At 37.9% G+C, this 19,522-nt stretch overlaps 1 protein-coding gene across 2 annotated transcripts in view; it reads left to right on the top strand.

Annotated features, from left to right (window-relative positions):
- The window catches only part of LOC125665419 (titin-like), a 197,062-nt gene that overhangs the window by 163,088 nt on the left and 14,452 nt on the right, over nt 1-19,522 (top strand). Inside the window, exons 17-18 of one of the 2 annotated variants that reach the window (XM_056156018.1) lie at nt 8,703-8,740; nt 14,196-14,231. In XM_056156018.1, coding sequence (XP_056011993.1) covers nt 8,703-8,740; nt 14,196-14,231 — 74 coding nt within the window. The remainder of the gene's footprint in view (nt 1-8,702; nt 8,741-14,195; nt 14,232-19,522) is intronic. The other variant, XM_056156017.1, reaches the window with a different exon arrangement.

The following is a 19,522-nucleotide window of genomic DNA, read 5'->3' on the forward strand; positions in this document are numbered from 1 at the left end:
ACTTGGTATATTTGATCACCATGATGGCAGGATACAAACCGAAGATGATTTGGCTTGGTTACTAATCTGGTATAGTAAGTTTATAGACTTGTGTTTTAAATATTGCATTTCAGTATACTGTACCTGTACTTATACTTTAGCACTAACTGTTTCAAGCAAAGGTGTGTGGTATATTACCATATTTATGAAGTAGCGCATTCTAAGGCTATCCCTCTTTATATCTTGATATCCATTTCTACAAGCATAATAATGAATTAGCTCACAGAGGACAGTGCTAACTTCACTAAAATATGAATCCCACTAAAATATGTTTTCCTTGAGCAAAATCTACAGGCGTATTATGCCATGTTGTCGTTGCTCTTGTTTTTTTTTTTAAAAATGGGCATATTACTTACTTACTTAATCCTCTTCGTGCTAGGAAGCACATAAGGCCTTCACTGAGGATCGCCATCTCTGTCTGTCTGCTGCCATGTTCTGAATCCGGCCCCAAGTCCATCCACACTCCTTCATCTCTTTCTCTACTGATCGCTGCCATGTTTCCTTTGGTCTCCCTCTATTTCTCTTTCCTGCTGGTGTCCATCTCATGGCGATCTTTGGGATTGATGTTGCTCCCATGTTGTGGACATGTCCGATCCATTTCCATCGTCTCATCTTGATCATCTCAGATATTGGTGATGTTGACGTTCTCTGATATAGATCTTTGTTGCTGATGGTGTTGGGCCAGAAGACCTTCAGAATCCGTCGTAGGCATTTGGTCTGGAAGACATCCAGTCTGTGGACAATACCTTTGGTCACCTTCCACGACTCGGCACCATATAGGAGGACTCCAATGATGTTACTCTTGAATATCCTGGTCTTGGTCTTGATGCTGATGGCTGTTGACTTCCAGATGTTCCTCAGGCTTGCGAAGGCTGCTCTTGCTTTGGCTATTCTGCTCTCTACATCAGATGTTGAATCCCCATCGGCTGTGATCTTACTGCCGAGGTAAACAAACTCTGAGACTTCCTCTACTACGTTGTTCTCAATATTCACTTCTCTTTCTGTTTTGTTGTTAACTTTCATGATCTTCGTCTTTCCGGCGTTGATGTTGAGACCTATCTGGCTGCCGTAGTTTGTCAAGTCGGTTGTCTTCCCTTGGATGTGTTGGAAACGATGAGCCAGGAGTGCAATGTCATCTGCGAAGTCTAGATCTTCTAGAGACTTTTCAAATGTCCAAAGCAATCCCCTGTTGTTCTGACTGGTTGTCTTCTTCATCACCCAGTCAATACACATCACAAAAAGTAGGGGAGATAGTAAACATCCCTGTCTCACTCCAGTTTGTAGTGGGAAGCTGTTCGTGAGATTTGAGCCACAGATCACTCTGGCCTGGAAGTCCTGATAGAGCATCTTGATGATGGATATGATCTTGTCTGGTATTCCGTAGTGTGCCATGATCTTCCACATTGCAGGTCGATGGATACTGTCAAATGCCTTGGCGAAGTCTATGAAATTGGCATATACTGTCGCGTTCCATTCGTTACTCTGTTCCAAAATCTGTCTCAATGTGAAGATATGGTCTGCGCATGACCTTCCTCTCCGAAACCCTGCCTGCTCATTCCGTAGGAGAGGGTCCACCATGTCTGTTATTCTATTCAAGATGACTCTACAGAGGACCTTGCTTGTGATAGACAGTAGCATGATTCCCCTCCAGTTGTTGGTATCTGTCAGGTCTCCTTTCTTGGGCAGCTTCACAATCAGGCTAATTTTCCATTGGCTGGGTGCTGTCTCTGTCTCCCAGATGTTCTGCAGGATAGCCGTTAGTATTCTTGGTGTTACCACATCCTCTGCTTTCAGCATCTCTTCGTGTACCTGGTCACATCCCGGTGCTTTTCCATTTTTGAGGGTCCTGATGGCTTTGGTGACCTCTTCCAGTGTTGGTTTATCAGTGTTTATATCCAGGACTTCATACGAGGGGCTGATCTCTGCTTCTGTTGATGGGTCTTCTCTGTTGAGCACTCGTTCAAAGTGTTCCTTCCAACATGTTAGCTCCTCTTCCGTACAGCTTGTCAGTTCCCCATCCTGTTTCCTGACTGGTGTTTCTGCATTCTTGAAGCCTCCGCTGAGAGATTTAGAGATCGGTATAATGTGCCCATATCCTTTCTAGCAGCTGCATCCTCTGAATCAGTAGCTAACCTCTCGATGTAGTCCTTCTTGTCCTTCTTTGCGCTCTTCTTGACCTCTTTGTCCTGTTGAGAATATGTTCTCTTTAAGCCCTCCTTCAGCCTTGTTGACTTAGTTGACAGAAGCTTGCTCTTTGTAGCTTTTCTCCTCGCAATCATATCCCAGGTCTTGGCTGATATCCATTCTTCTTTCTTCTTCCTTCTCAACCTAAGTGCCTCATGTCCTACTTCCATCATCACTGTGTTGAAGTCATCTAGGTCGAGTTGCTGTTGATATTGTAGCACCTCGAATATGTTCCTGACTTTCAGCTGGAATGCTCTCATTATCACTGGATCTTTCAGTTTCTGCACATCAAGAAGCAGTGATCGTTGTTCTCCTTTCTTGGCTTTCCTCAACTTCAGTTTCAGCTTTGTCAGGATAAGAGAATGGTCACTTCCAGCATCAGCCCCCGTAAAACTCTTACATCTTGTAGTGTCCCTCTCCATCTCTTGTTTATCAGGACATGGTCTATCTGATTCCTGGTCTGTCCATCTGGCGATGTCCACGTCCATTTGTGGATGTTCTTGTGCTGGAAGATGGTGCCTCCAATGACCAGGTTATTGTCCGCGCAGAAGTTGACAAGTCTGCTTCCATTGTCATTGATGATACCACATCCTTGTTTCCCCATCACCTGTTCTTTTCCTTCGTTGTTTGTCCCAACTTTTGCATTGAGATCTCCTAATAGCAGAAGCACGTCGTGGACTGGTGTCTCTTCCACTGTCTTCTGAAGTTGGTCGTAGAATGCCTCTTTCTCTTTCTCCTCGGAGTCTTCTATAGGAGAGTAGCAGATAATGACTGTCAGCTTGGCATACTTTGAGTGAAATCTTGAAGTCAGAATTCTGTCACTCACTGGCTTCCATCCAATCATGCATCTACTGAGTCTTCTGTTGGTTATAAGACCTACTCCTCTGCTATGATGGTCATCCTTCCTTCCTGAATAAATGATGGTATGTCCCGTAGCTAGCTTCCGGGATCCACTTCCAGTCCACCTCGTTTCGCAAACTCCTAGCATCTCGATGTTATTCAACTCCATCTCCTTGATGACTTGTGCTAGCCTTCCTGTTTGGTAGAGGGTGCGTACATTCCAGCATCCAACTCTACATACGTCTTTAGGGGTGAGAACGTCTGCCGTCTGGATGTCAGTGTCCTGTCGGCTTTGGCTGTCATCCATCATGGATCCAGTATCCTGGATAGCGTCTATCCTCTCCCCAGTTCCAAGTTCCTCAGTGTTGGTTTCTGTAGCGGGTTTGGTTTTTTACATGGCAGGGTTGCTGGCCCTGCGCACAACCCTCCTCCTTTCTCATCCAGGCTTGGGACCGGCCATGGCGGAGTTAAAATGGGCATATACAATAATTTTAAGATTTAGGGGGAAGTTATTATCATTTTGTGTATGTGTGTGTTTCCCCTGATATCATTTAAATATACTGAAAGCACAATTTTTTGACAAATTGCATTTTTCACAATGCAAGGGTATTCACAGTGCAAGTCTGAGTTTTTTGATGTGTTGAATAATAATTTAGGAGCAAAAATGAGGTTTCTATGATTTTTGGAAAAAAAATTACAAATTGTCAAGTTTTGAACTTAGTCATTCTCACTCATGGAATACAGATTTAGAAATAAACTAAGTCCAGCTAGCTTCCCCAAGTATAACTCAGTCACCTCCTTCAGCTCAAAGTATACTTTAAGCATACTTGACTTATAAGTCAAGTATACTTGACTAATAACTCAGAAGAAAGCATAACTGAAGTAGAACTAACTAATACATGAAGTATACTTGAGTTATGCTTGAAGTATACTTTTTGTAGCCAAGCATAACTGTTATGCTTGAAGTATAAGTGAAGTATACTTTTTTTATAAGTCAAGTATACTTTCTATATGTAATTTCCGTAAGTAAAGGTTTTGCAACAACAGGGAGATAACTCTTGATATACCCCAATGCACTTCATGCTTTATAACGTCATAATGAAAAAAAGCGTCATAATGAAAAATAGATGTATCGAGGGAAAATGAGATATTTACTTGTTATCTACTACCGCTGTCAAGTGGCGTATGTGTAAATCTCCATGACAATATATATATAATAATAATGTTTCTCAAATGATCATTTTCTTTGATATTATAATTATTATAGTCTACATTTTTTAATATATACATAATGTGCTACGGTTAATTTCCATTAAAATTATGTTGTGACCATGTAATCTCTGCGAATCTTGCTAGGGAAAGTAGGATTTATTTTTATGCTGTTATAATCAATCATTGTTTGTGAATAGTACATATCCTCAAAGACAAGGTTCGACATTAACGAAGCTAGGAATTTTTATTTCCAAGCATTTTGTAAAATAAACCTGACAATGCTCTCTATTTACATGCACTTTTTGTTTCAATGCTAAGACATCTACTTGCGCTGATAGAGCAATTTACCGCATGAACTTGAAATGTAGATAACGCGACTGATATTATCATGTAAGAATAATATCTAGTATATCTTAACATAGTCTTAATTTTGTCTGAGGAACATTAGTCTAATTTTGTCTGAGGAACATATGCATAACATCGACATAAAACAGATTTATTAGACAGTGTCATTTGTACTATCTTTACGTTACCACCACCACCCCCCCCCCCCCCCCCCCCCCCCCCCACCCCCCTTAGATCTCCCACTGACCGGGCTTTATATTGTCGCAAAGGTTCAACTATGTAAACAAACACCAAGCAATGGAACAAGAAGAGGGAATTTATTTCAAAGATGTAGTATATAAGACAGGTTTGGGCTAATGTAACAATGAATTTATGATGAAGCAGGACCGTGGAAACCCCGCCGGGATATTGAAAATATTGAATTAAGAAAAGAAAAAAAACCAACGTCTTATTTTCTAATAAATGTGATACTACAATACATGACAATTAAATATAAATATCTTTTTGGGCTGGAATTGTATCTTATTCATGAAAATGCCCAATGCACTCTTCAAAAGTTGTACAATTATAAAACAAAGTGACAAATCGCATAAACGAAATAATTCTTATTAATCTGTTACCATGGAAACAAAGCCCGCTGGGTAGTAATTCTATATGCTTTCTTAAATGTTTATAGTCCAAATATTATGTTTCAGATAAAAAAATTCTGACGTAGACCTTGTAAAGCTGCTCAATATGCATTTTTTGTTGCCATGGCAACCGATTTAAATTTTATTCAAGATATAAAAAGTGCTATTTTTTGTGTTTTAAAATAACATTTTTCTACCAATTAGTATATAGTATAATCTTATAGATTATATACCCTTTTTAGCTCACCTGAGCTGAAAGCTCAAGTGAGCTTTTCTGATCACCCGTATTCCGGCGTCCGTCCGTCCGTCTGTAAACTTTTCACATTTTCAACTTCTTCTCAACAACCACTGGGCCAATTTCAACCAAAGTTCGCACAAAACATCCTTATGTAAAGGGAATTCTAAATTGTTAAAATAAAGGGCCAGGCCACCTTCCAAGGGGAGATAATCAAGAAAAGGTAAAAATAGGGTAGGGTCATTAAAAAATCTTCTTCTCAAGAACCACTGGGCAAGAAAAGATGAAATTTATAGATAAGCTTTATTAGGTAGTGCAGTCTCTAAATTGTTAAAATCATGGCCCCCGGGGGTCGGATGGGGCCACAATAGGGGATCAAAGTTTTACATACAAATATATAGGGAAAATCTTTAAAAATCTTCTTCTCAAGAACCACTGAGCCAGAAAAGCTGAGATTTATATGAAAGCTTCCTTATATAATGCAGATTCTAAATTGTTAAAATCATGGCCTCCGGGTGTTGGATGGGGCCACAATAGGGGATCAAAGTTTTACATACAAATATATAGGGAAAATCTTTAAAAATCTTCTTCTCAAGAACCACTGTGCCAGAAAAGCTGAGATTTATATGAAAGCTTCCTTATATAATGCAGATTCTAAATTGTTAAAATCATGGCCCCCGGGGGTCGGATGGGGCCACAATAGGGGATCAAAGTTTTACATACAAATATATAGGGAAAATCTTTAAAAAATCTTCTCAAGAACCACTGAGCCAGAAAAGCTGAGATTTATATGAAAGCTTCCTTATATAATGCAGATTCTAAATTGTTAAAATCATGGCCCCCGGGGGTCGGATGGGGCCACAATAGGGGGTCAAAGTTTTACATACAAATATATAGGAAAAATCTTTAAAAATCTTCTTCCCAAGAACCACTAAGTCAGAAAAGCAGAGATTTATATGAAAGCTTCCTGATATAGTACAGATTCTAAATTGTTAAAATCATGGCTCCCGGGGGTCGAATGGGGCCACAATAGAGGGTCAAAGTTTTACATACAAATATATAGGAAAAATCTTCTTCCCAAGAACCACTGAGCCAGAAAAGCTGATATTTATATGAAAGCTTCCTGATATAGTACATATTTTAAATTGTTAAAATCATGGCCTCCGGGGATCGGATGGGGCCACAATAGGGGTTAAAGTTTTTTTGTTGTTGTTTTTTTTTTTTTTTTTTTTTTTTCGTTTTTTGTTGTTGTTGATATATTGCAGATTCAAGTTTGTTAAAATCATGGACCCCGGGGATTGGATGGGGCCTCAAGGGGGGCATCAAAGTTTTACATACAAATTTATAGGAAAAATCTTTTAAAATCTTCTTCTCAAGAACCACTGAGCCAGAAAAGCTGAGGTTTATATGAAAGCTCCCTGATATAGTGCAGATTATAAATTGTTAAGACCATGACCCCCGGGGGTCGGATGGGGCCACAATAGGGGTTCAAAGTTTTACATTCAAATATATAGGAAAAATCTTTAAAAATCTTCTTCCCAGAACCACAAAGCCAGAAAAGCTGAGATTTATATGAAAGCTTTCTGATATAGTGCAGATTCAGGTTTGTTAAATACATGCCCCCCCCCCCTCCCCCCCCAGGGGGGGGGGGGTCGGATGGGGCCACAATAGGGGATCAAAGTTTTACATGCAAATATATAGGGAAAATCTTTAAAAATCTTCTTCTCAAGAACCATTGAGCCAAAGAAGTTCACATTTACATGAAAGCTTTCTGACATAGTGTAGATTCAAGTTTGCAAAAACCATGGCCTCCAGGGGTAGGTTTGGGGCCATAATAGGAACTATGGTTTTACATGCAAATAGATATGGAAAATCTTCTGATATGGACCAAGGTGACTCAGGTGAGCGATGTGGCCCATGGGCCTCTTGTTAAAAATTCTACCAGATTTTTACCACATAAGTTTGCCTCGTGTAGTTTTCATACCACTAGTATTCCCTTTTGTACAAAGAGTCCGAAAATGTAAAACATCACAAAAATAAGCCCATCTGGTCAAAAAACAACACGGGCAATTTTTTTTTTTAAGTCAATTTTCAAAAGATAAATTCCTACTGAACATACTGATATGCAACAATGACTTTGCTCGCTACATGTCAAAATGTCGCAAACCTTACCTTAAACTCATGACCCCAAGGGCTAAGATGAGGCCACAATAGGGGATCAAAGTTTTACATACCATTACATAGATTTCAAAATAATCTTTTTAAGAAACATTGGGTCAAAGAAGTTTACATTTGCTAAGATGAGGCCACAATAGGGGATCAAAGATTTACATACCATTACACAAATTTTTTAAAAAAAATCTTTTTTAAGAAACGTTGGACCAAAGAAGTTTACATTAATTTGCAATGAGAGCTTTGATCCTGACATAGTGCAGATTCAAGTTTGTAAAAATCATGGTCCTCGGGGGTAAGATGGGGCCACAGTAGGGGATCAAAGTTTTTATACATACAAATGTATATGGAAAATCATTAAAAATCTTCTGAAAAATCACTGAGCCAGAAAAGTTTACATTTACATGAATTTCATAACATTTTAAGGTTAAATGTGACAATGTTATTTAAATCAGACTTGAAATTACCTAATGAAAAGTGAACGTACCAAACTGTGACCAATCTCATAACTATAAGCAATACAAAATAGATAGTTGGGTTGGGGTTAGCGATTAATTTTATTTTTTGATTGAAAAATGTTTTATATAGATTACATTAGATACATGCAAATATTCCCATGTGAAGTTTAAGGCACATGCAACTGTATATTAATCTACTTCATCCCCCTTCCTTGCATATTCATAATTTTAATTAGATTAAACTTTTATTCATGCAAGGAATTTCTCTCTTTTTCCCACAATGTTTATGTATGAATAAAAAATACTGAGAGTGTCCGAAATGCAGAATTTGGAATGGATCGAGGCCAAACCGTTCGTTCCCATCTTGGCCCAATGTGTTCCGTTCCCTATCTCAAAGTGTTCTGTTCTTGCTGAGAACCGTTCTGCTCAAACCATTCACTGTTTCGCTGATGTAGTAGTACTCTTCAGGGTCTTATATTGTATTTCAAATATGACTACATTTACAAGTTCCATAAGAGAATTGTCATGTAAGGCAATTGAAGTTAGTTATTGTGCACACTTGATTTAATAATTGCATTTAATCAACAGGCTTCCTTAAAAAGAAGAAAAGCCTAAACAGAAGAAAGGTAGGTGCATGTTGCATTTACTTGTCTTCATATCATGGAAGGTGAAAATGACGAACAGTGATCAATCTCCTAACTCCTATAAGCAATACAAAATAGAGAGTAAACACGGACCCGGATCATATATCTGTTGCAGCAAATGAAAGACTTTAATAATAAGAAGAAACAAAGGAAAAATAATTTGTTCTCAAACTTCATTGGGAAGATAATGATAAACCACAGAATCACTATTTAACTTTTGAATTTAGGTGCCAGAATTTTTAGGTTACCTGAGTCACTGTTGCTGTTGGTCTTCGTCGGAAGTCGTCCGTGAACAGTTTTATATTTTTAACTTCTTCCACAAGATAGATAGTCGGGCAAACACAGACCTGGATCATATATCTGTTGCAAATGAAATACCTTAATAATAAGAAGAAACAAAGGAAAAATAATTTGTTCTCAAACTTCGTTGGGAACATAATGATAAACCACAAAATCACTATTTAACTTTTGAATTTAGGTGCCAGGAATTTTAGGTTACCTGAGTTACTCAGGTTACCTATTGCTGTTGGTCTTTGTCGGACGTGAACAGTTTTACATTTTTAACTTCTTCCACAAGACCAATTGTTACCATTTTTAGCTCACCTGAACCGAAGTTTTAAGTGAGCTTTTCTGATCACATTTTGTCTGTCGTCCGTCTGTCTGTCCCTCTGTAAACTTTTCACATTTTCGACTTCTTCTCCAGAACCACTGGGCCAATTTCAACCAAACTTGGACAAAAGCATCCTTGGGTGAAGGGCTTTCAAGTTTGTTCAAATGAAGGGCCATGTCCCTTTCAAAGGGGAGATAATCACAAAAATGCAAAAATAGGGTGGGGTCATTTAAAAATCTTCTCAAGAACCACTGGGCCAGAAGAGCTGAAATTTACCTGAAAGCTTCCTGACATATTGCAGATTCAAGTTTGTTCAAATCATGGCCCCCGGGGATAAGATGGGGCCCCAAGGGGGGGATCAAAGTTTTACATACAAATATATAGGGAAAAACTTTAAAAATCTTCTTCTCAAGAAACACTGAGCCAGAAAAGCTGAGATTTACATGAAAGCTTCCAGACATAATGCAGATTCAAGTTTGTTCAAACCATGGGCCCCGGGTGTTGGATGGGGCCACAATAGGGGATCAAAGGTTTACATACAAATATATAGGAAAAATCTTCTCAACAACCACTGAGCCAGAAAAACTGATTTTTACATGAAAACTTTCTGACATAGTGCAGATTCCAGTTTGTTCAAATCATGGCCCCCGGGGGTAGGATGGGGCCACAAGGGGGGATCAAAGTTTTACATACAAATATATAGTTAAAATCTTCTTCTAAATAACCACTGAGTCAGAAAAGCTGATATTTACAAGAAAACACTGACATAGTGCAGATTCAAGTTTGTTCAAATCATGGCCCCCGGGGGGTAGGATGGGGCCACAAGTGGTGGGGGGGGGGGTGTCAAAGTTTTACATACAAATATAGGAAAAATCTTTAAAAATCTTCTTCTCAAGAACCATTGGGCCAAAGAAGTTGACATTTACATGAAAGCTCTCTGACGTAGTGTAGATTCAAGTTTGCAAAAATCGTGGCCTCCAGGGGTAGTTGGGGCCATAATAGGGACTAAGGTTTTACATGCAAATATATATGGAAAATCTTCAGATATGGGCCAAGGTGATTCAGGTGAGCGATGTGGCCCATGGACCTCTTGTTGGTGTGAAGCATCTCTAGGGAAGACATACCCTTTTTTTTTAATTCATATTTGGTACACATTAATTTCTTTGATATGAGCTTCATATGAGAAAATCATGTGATTTTCATATGAAGTTTATATCATGTGATAATCATATGAAAATCAATTCATATGAAATGCATATGATTTTATACATATGAGAATCATATGTTTGCCACTTATGATTCTCGTATGAAGTGAGTTTGATATGATACACATATGACTTGCATAATATGATCCTCATATGAAACTCACTTCATATGAGGATCATATGTGGCACTTTTCCTAATGTAGGATAAAAGAATTATAAATTGTGGAATTTAGAACCTTATACCACTCCTGGGGCCTCATGGGTGGGGCCAAATATTTTTAAAAAGGCCATATTTTCATAAATCTTCTATTCTACCATCACACAATGCATGATTATGATGTCCATGAAGCCCTCTGCTTAAATCCTAAAATCTATGGCCCCTGGGTCAGGAGTTAAGGCCCTACGGCAGGGCCAATATGACCATATAGTGAACACGTATTAAATCTTTGAAAATATTTTCTACTCCTGTATGTATTTGAGAAAAACTAAATACATGATTATGATGTCCATGAAGTCGGAGGGTATATAAAAATTGTGAAATTCATGGCTCCTAGCTGGGTCAAGGGTTCAGGCCCTAGGGCGGGACCAAGATGGCCGTATATTGAAAATGTATTGGATCTTAGAAAATCTTTTTCTCTACTCCCATATATATTTGAGAAAAAATAAATTCATGATTATGATGTTCATGAAGCTCTCTACCTAAATTGTGAAATCATGGCTCCTGGGTCAGGGGTTCAGGTCCTTGGGCAGGGCCAATATGGTCACATAATAAAAAAGGTTAAAAAATCTATTTTTCTTCTATACTTTTATAGTTATGGGAGATAAACTGGATGCATGGTTATGATGTCCGTAATGTCCTCTTCTTAAATTATGAAGTTCACGGCCCATGGTTCAGAGGGGAAGGAGTTGGGGGATATGTCAAAATGATTTAAATGCTTCAAAATTCCATTTTTCCTTCTTCTGTAAATGAATATAGGAATTGTATGCATATTTTGAAAGATCATAAACATGCCACTTTGTGTGCTTTAAAGGACTCCATTTTGAGACTTAAATGCAAATTTGAGACTCCCTAGGGGCCAAGATACCCAGATGACCAATAAAGGGACAGGTTCACGATTTTTGGAAAAAATTATTTTTCGTTTTTGATGTTAAACATAAAAAATTTAACTCATTTAATGTTGACAGCCAAAATTTTGACCTTCTGAATGTAAGAATAAAAGCAATATATTAGCCTTAAATCTGTGTTATATAGACAAAGACTATACAGTCTTTTTATGATGTATACAAACAAACCAGTGAAATTTTATTTTTGTAATACAAAGCATCTTAATTTTGCATATATTTTGTACCAGTTATCCATTTTGAATCCCCTATTACAATGGGATTTAGTTGCACTCTATTGTGTTGAGTGGATGAGTGTGTGTCAAACAGAAGTAATTTAAATTACATCAGTCTCTCATAAATATGCTTCATGATTCCTTTTTCACAAATTTGCATTCCAATGTATCATTATATATTATTATACCCCCCGAACAAAGTTCTGGGGGGTATATAGGAATCACTCTGTCTGTCTGTCTGTCTGTCCGTCCGTCCGTCTGTCTGTCTGTCTGTCTGTCTGTCCGTCTGTCTGTCTGTGCAGATTCGTGTCCGGGCCATAACTTCTTTGTTCTTTGACTTAGGCACCATATTTGGCACACAGGTAGATCACCATGAGACGATGTGTCAAGTACCTTCATGACCTCTATATGACCTTGACCCTTGACCTCAAGGTCAAAATGATAGGTTTTTTACAATTGATTCATGTCCGGGCCATAACTTCTTTGTTCTTTGACATAGGCATACCATATTTGACACATGAGTGTATCACCATGAGACGATGTGTCATTTACCTTCATGACCTCTATATGACCTTGACCTCAAGGTCAAAATTAAAGGTTTTTACAATGGATTCGTGTCAGGGCCATAACTTCTTTGTTCTTTGACATAGGCATACCATATTTGACACATGAGTGTATCACCATGAGACGATGTGTCATGTACCTTCATGACCTCCATATGACCTTGACCTCAAGGTCAACATTAAAGGTTTTTACAATGGATTCGTGTCAGGGCCATGACTTCTTTGTTCTTTGACATAGGCATACCATATTTGACACATGAGTGTATCACCATGAGACTATGTGTCATGTACATTCATGACCTCTTTATGACCTTGACCTTTGATCTCAAGGTCAAAATTATAGGTTTATGCCATGGATTTGTGTTCAGACTATATCTTCCATTTTCTTCTACAAAGACATACCATATTTTTACACTCAGGAAAGAGGTAATTTATACCTATTAACAACACCCTTTGGGAGATTGGGGTAAGCGGGGGGTATTCTTAGTGAGCATTGCTCACAGTACATCTTGTTAATTCTAACATATATACCAACAAACATTGCTATATCAATACAGATGGACAGTCACTTTCCTCCAATAACCCTCAGTGGGGCCCTTGTAGACCGTGTCAGTTTTCTAGTTTTTATGTGAAATCTTTTAAACACATTAGACAGTAGATTTTGATCATTAAAAGTGAAAAACAAAATTTTGGGGGAAATCATGAATCAGTCCCTTTAAGGCTTTTTTACGTTGAAACCTGACCGTAGATTTTGACATGCTTAAAAAGTTATCCTAGGCAATATCTCCTGAACTATTTTAAGGTAAGGCTTTCATATTTTGTGTAGCTATATAGATCACAACAGCTGAACAACAGCAAGGTCTCTTATTTATTCCTGTAATCACTTAAAGTGAATGATGGCCAATTCCACCTGTCAAATAAAGTAGTGATCAGAATCAACTGATCAGATCTACAAATACAATCATCAATAGGTACAAAGCAAATTATTTCTGATTTGCTTTTTAGCCAAATTTTTATGATTTACCCATCCCAAATCTAATCTTTTGGGGGGAAATTCTAGTCAAATGCATGCATTTTGCTATATGCATGCATAGATAGGGGCCTCCGTGGCCGAGTGGTTAGAGCATCGATCGCGCTCAATATCACACGGCCTCTCATCTCTGTCAGCGCGACTTCGAACCCTGCTCGGGTTGGTAAGTGAGAAAGTTTCCCCAGGTTACTTTTGGAAGGTCGGTGGTCTCTTCCCAGGTACATTGTATTTGAGTTCTCTCTTCCACCAATAAAAACTGGGCGCCACCAGATAACTGAAAAATTGTTGAGTGTGGCGGAAAACATCAATCAATCAATCAATCAATCATATATATGCATAGATTTTGTTTTATCCTTTCGGTGCATTTTTATGGACACTCAGCGGTAAATATGAAAATAAAATCCTCAACAAAAACTTTTTTATATGCCTTGATCAAAAATTGCAGTTGATTGGTCCTTTAAAACACTTTGTATAAAAAGGTTGGCCTTATGGTTCTTATATGGACCACAATGAGGCACAGCTAAGAGAGTTGAGGCCAAGAGGAAGGCACTAAGGTAGATGATATAAGGATATGTTGTAACCCCTATTTAGGGATTATATACTGTATATATTCAGTGCGAAAACTTCATTCATGAATGTTTGATTGAAAACCTTATATCAGATATATATATATCAGATATATTCTATTTCAGGTAAAAAGCAGAAACTCAAACAAGAAGTACCAGATGGTAAGTAGAAGTTGCTATACAAGTCATGTGATTTTGTATTGCCTACTGAAAGGATGTTCTTTTGATGGACGAAGATTTAGAAGAATATTCCGTTCAAATGGGGAGGGGGAGTAGAAAAATATATTTTAGAAGTATGAACCACTGTATCAATACACACGCGATCTGCACCAAGTAAAAAAAGCATGTTTAATAATCTGCAGAATGAGCATTAGGATTGCATGGTCCTCTAGTGCCGAAAGGCCATGATGCAGGGGCACTCCAACACATTTAAATGCCCTGAAGATCGGGGGGGGGGGGGGGGGGGGGGGGGACATATTGCTTTTGTCCATTCTGTCATTCTGGCTGAAACTTTTACCTTGCTAATAACTTTTGAACAGTAAGTGCTAGCTACGTAGAGCTTTGATATTTCACATGAGTATTCCTTGTGACAATTAAGACCTTTCTGTGGGTACCAACAATTTTTACCCTGTGACCTACATATTGAAAATTTTAACCTTTCTAACAACCTTTGAACAGTAAGTGCTAGAGTTTTGATATTGCATATGAGTATTCCTTGTGACAAGACCTTTCCCTGGGTACTAAACCTTTTGACATTGGCATTTGACCTTTTTAAAAATTTGACATTGGTCATGACTAAACTTCTAAATGGTAAATATTAGATTTGTCCTTGTGAGCTTGGCCATCTTTGGAATTGGCCATTATCGGGGGCATTTGTATTTCACAAATACATCTCCTGTTTTGTCACCAGCATTCTATGAAGTTTCTGAGTTACGTACTACCAATATTTACATGACTATTAATTATTTTTAAATAACTAAAACTAGACAAATTGGATATTGCAGACCTAGAAGTATTTACAGTGTTGTAACCTAGTCCCTCGTACCGTATATCAATTAATTTAATTTTTTCCGCGTCATATTTTTTTCTGCAAATCAGAACCTACCACTGTATATTGAAACGAGAATCAAATTTTCACTATTTCAAATTCATAGTGAAAATATAATTCATGATTACTTAACTTATTAAGGAATTAGGAAAAAAGCCACCATTGGTACGTAATAACTCTTAATTTCTAATGCAAAAAATCAGTCAAACGATTTACACGATTTCTGAGTTACTAGCTGTTGCAATTATAATCAAATCTCAATATGGATGATATTCCTGCTTCTCTGAATCCATGCATCTCTGACGATTTCGGGGTTTCTTCGCTTGTTATCATATAGCTTTAATTGTCAGCCATTTTGCTCCAAGTGACTTTATCCGGGTGAGAGATATGTTGACCTTCACCTCAACAATTTAGGAAGACATGCTCAACTGATCATGTACCTGTGCTGCATACTAGTTTTGAAAAACAATTTTGCACCTTTTTTTACACCCAAGTATTGTAAATATGTACAATTTGGCGGTATAGTAACATATATAAATCACTGTTCATTAGCTGTAATGGTACTTATGCAAAATATCTATCGAAAATTATTTTCAGTTTAAAACAACCATAAACCATGTACCATTACATGTATGATTAGCTCTGGTATAATTATACATTGATTGAAGCAATGAGCGTGACCCATTTAGTTAGCTAGTCCTTTATTAAATAAACACCGAGGCTTACATACCTGTTACCTGCCTTGAGTTTCAAATACCAGCAGTCACCACTTTTGTTGACTTTAAAGCAGCTTTTGACAGTGTACATAGACCATCCTTATGGAGAATAATGAAAGAATACGGCATCCCAGATAAGATCATAAGCATTATCAGAAACACCTATAATGGATCTCAGGCTAGAGTGAAAGTTGGAGGTGAATTTTCTGACTGGTTTTTTGTCGAGACTGGGGTGAGGCAAGGTTGTGTTTGGTCTCCCCTACTGTTTGGCATTCTCATAGACTGGGTATTAAGAAAGTCCTGTGACAGTCATGGATTGCAGATGAAAAAGCGTGTTCGTACACTCAGGGGAATCGAGGACGGTTGGAAACTATCAGACCTCGACTTTGCTGATGATGTGGCTTTGATAGAACCAGACGAGGAAAAAATTAGCGACATTTTCCTCAAATTGGGAAAAATCATTCATAGTAAATCCGAAAAATACAAACAGGAGAGACATTCTGGAAACTTGATTAATATAATTATACAAGACTATGGGTACAAATGCTGGTGAAGTAATAATTTATTATTTTCTTTGTGATATTAGACAATAAGTATTTCTTAGAAAAAGTAAATAATATTTATACAAGGTGTGACTTCCAATGCATATTTAATGTTAAATAATGATTCATTTTATGATCTTAAATCAAATCTGAAATAAACCTCAAACAAAAAAAAATGTTATTTGATTATTTTATGTTATGCATCTTTACCAATTTTTTTGTTTGAGGTTTATTTCAGATTTGATTTAAGATCATAAAATGAATCATTATTTAACATTAAATATGCATTGGAAGTCACACCTTGTATAAATATTATTTACTTTTTCTAAGAAATACTTATTGTCTAATATCACAAAGAAAATAATAAATTATTACTTCACCAGCATTTGTACCCATAGTCTTGTATAATTATATTAATCAAGTTTCCAGAATGTCTCTCCTGTTTGTATTTTTCGGATTTTAATAAAACCCTAATGTTGGCCACTTCCTGTTATTACCCTGACCCTACATATGATGGCGGTCAAACTGAAAATGTCAACAATATGGCTTGATGTGTATCTGGAAAATATATACTTCGCTGCATATCTGCTTATATGGATGCCTCCATTGTTTTACATATTCTTTACAAAACCTTTTGCATGTGCAGTGGTTTGGAGAATAAAACTGAAGAAAAAAACGTGTTTACTCTTTGTCAGCAATAGGCCAATACAGTAACCTTTTTTAGCTCACCTGAACCAAAGGTTCATGAGATTTTCTGATCACATTTTGTCCATCGTCCGTCTGTCTTACCGTCTGTCCGTCCAAACTTTTCGCATTTTCGACTTCTTCTCCAAAACCACTGGGCCAATTTCAACCTAACTTGGCCAAAAGCATCCTTGGGTGAAGGGCTTTCAAGTTTGTGCAAATGAAGGGCCATGTCCCTTTCAAAGGGGAGATAATCACAAAAATGCAAAAATAGGGTGGGGTCATTTAAAAATCTTCTTCTCAAGAACCACTGGGCCAGAAGAGCTGAAATTTACCTGAAAACTTTCTGACATAGTGCAGATTCAAGTTTGTTCAAATCATGGCCCCCGGGGGTAGGATGGGGCCACAAGGGGGGGGGGGGTCAAAGTTTTACATACAAATATATAGGGAAAAACTTTAAAAATCTTCTTCTCAAGAACCACTAAGCCAGAAAAGCTGAGATTTACATGAAAACTTCCTGACATAATGCGGATTCAAGTTTGTTCGAATCATGGGCCCCGTGTGGTAGGATGGGGCCACAAGTGGGGTGGTCAAAGTTTTACATACAAATATAGGGAAAATCTTTGAAAATCTTCTTCTCAAGAACCATTGGGCCAAAGAAGTTGACATTTACATGAAAGCTCTCTGATGTAGTGTAGATTCAAGTTTGCAAAAATCGTGGCCTCCAGGGGTAGTTGGGGCCATAATAGGGACTAAGGTTTTACATGCAAATATATATGGAAAGTCTTCAGATATGGGCCAAGGTGACTCAGGTGAGTGATGTGGCCCATGGGCCTCTTGTTTTAAAAATAGCCTAATTTCCCTACATTAGAAATTGGGAAAAACATATATATATATATATATAATTGGGAAAAATAGCTAATTTTTGTGAGGGGAAACAGCCGAATATCTGTGGCATTTTGGCCCCCAAAAAATCATTGGTTTAACTACCTAGGTTCAACTGTAACACCAATTAATTCCATCGATACTGAGCTGAACATTCGTATAGGAAAAGCCGCCAATGCATTTAAGAACTTGCGCAACATTTGGAGAGCAAAGATCAGCCTCAAAATAAAAATGAGAATATATAGAGCAGTTGTCATTCCAACATTGCTGTATGCATCTGAAACATGGGCCACAACCAGGAAACATGAGCAACGACTAGATGCCTTCAATTCCAGATGTCTTAGAATAATTCTGAAGACCATGCAAATGGTGGGAACAAAGGTGCAACAGTGACACTCGAGAGCTCACAGATCAACCATATGCCTCAACACTACTCATGAGGAATCGGCTGAGATGGTTTGGTCACATGTCGAGGATGGGAGATGAAAGATTCCCTAAGCGAATGTACGAATGGGACCCTACATCGGTCGGAGGCAGACGAAAACAAGGACGACAACGGCAGACATGGCGAGACACGCTGGCAAGAAACTTTACAACTGCGGGCCTAACATATCAGGAAGCCGAAAATATAGCCAAAGACCGTGTGACATGGAGGGATACCATAGCAGCACGGATGTGATAACAATCACTAACAGTATCCAGTGAGTGAGTGAGTGAGCGACCTGGCGCTTGTCGGATATAGGGGGAAACAAAGCACACTGAACAGAGAACTTTCACGTATTACAAAAACAAAACTTTATATCAAATTTATGCTAATTTATTTTCTGCAATTCGGAAATCATCACGAACAAAGCGGAAATTAGATATACGCAGAAAAAAAATGATATACGGCATTCTGTCAACTTAATATCTTGAGAACTCTCTGCTTGACAGACATCAAACTTGGAACACTGGTACATTGTAAGGAGTGGATGACTCCTATTGATGTTGAGGTCAGATGGTCAAGGGTCAAATTGGCCATAGAAATATACTGTTCACTCAATATCTTGAGAACCCTTTGCTTGACAGACATCAAAGCAGATTCAAGGTTGTAAAAATCATGGCCTCCAGGGTAGAGTGGGCTCATAATAGGCGAAGAAAGTTTTACACACAAATATATATAGGGAAAATTTTAAAAGATTTTTTCTCAAGAACCATTGGGCCAGAGATGTTTACATTTACATGAAAGTTTCCTGACATAGTGCAGGTTCAAGTTGGTAAAAATCATGGCAGACCAGGGGGTAGGTATGGGTCACAATAGGGATTAAAATTTTACATGAGAATATGTAGGGAACTTTTTTAAATATGGGTAAATGTGACTTATCTTAGCGATGTGGCTCATGAGCCTCTTGTTACGTCACATATGGTCAAAGACTTAAACCTGGCCAGGGCAGGGGTCAATCCACTCTAGACATAAGATAAGATATTTCCAGCTCAATATCTTGAATTGGTTGCATGCATGTGTATAGCCCCAATTTTAGAGCATTAGATACAATTTTTATGCAATATGGCCCACCTTTAAAGAATCGAGTTCAAAAT

This window comes from Ostrea edulis, chromosome 2 (genome assembly GCF_947568905.1).
Source record: "Ostrea edulis chromosome 2, xbOstEdul1.1, whole genome shotgun sequence".
Classification (NCBI taxonomy): domain Eukaryota; kingdom Metazoa; phylum Mollusca; class Bivalvia; order Ostreida; family Ostreidae; genus Ostrea; species Ostrea edulis.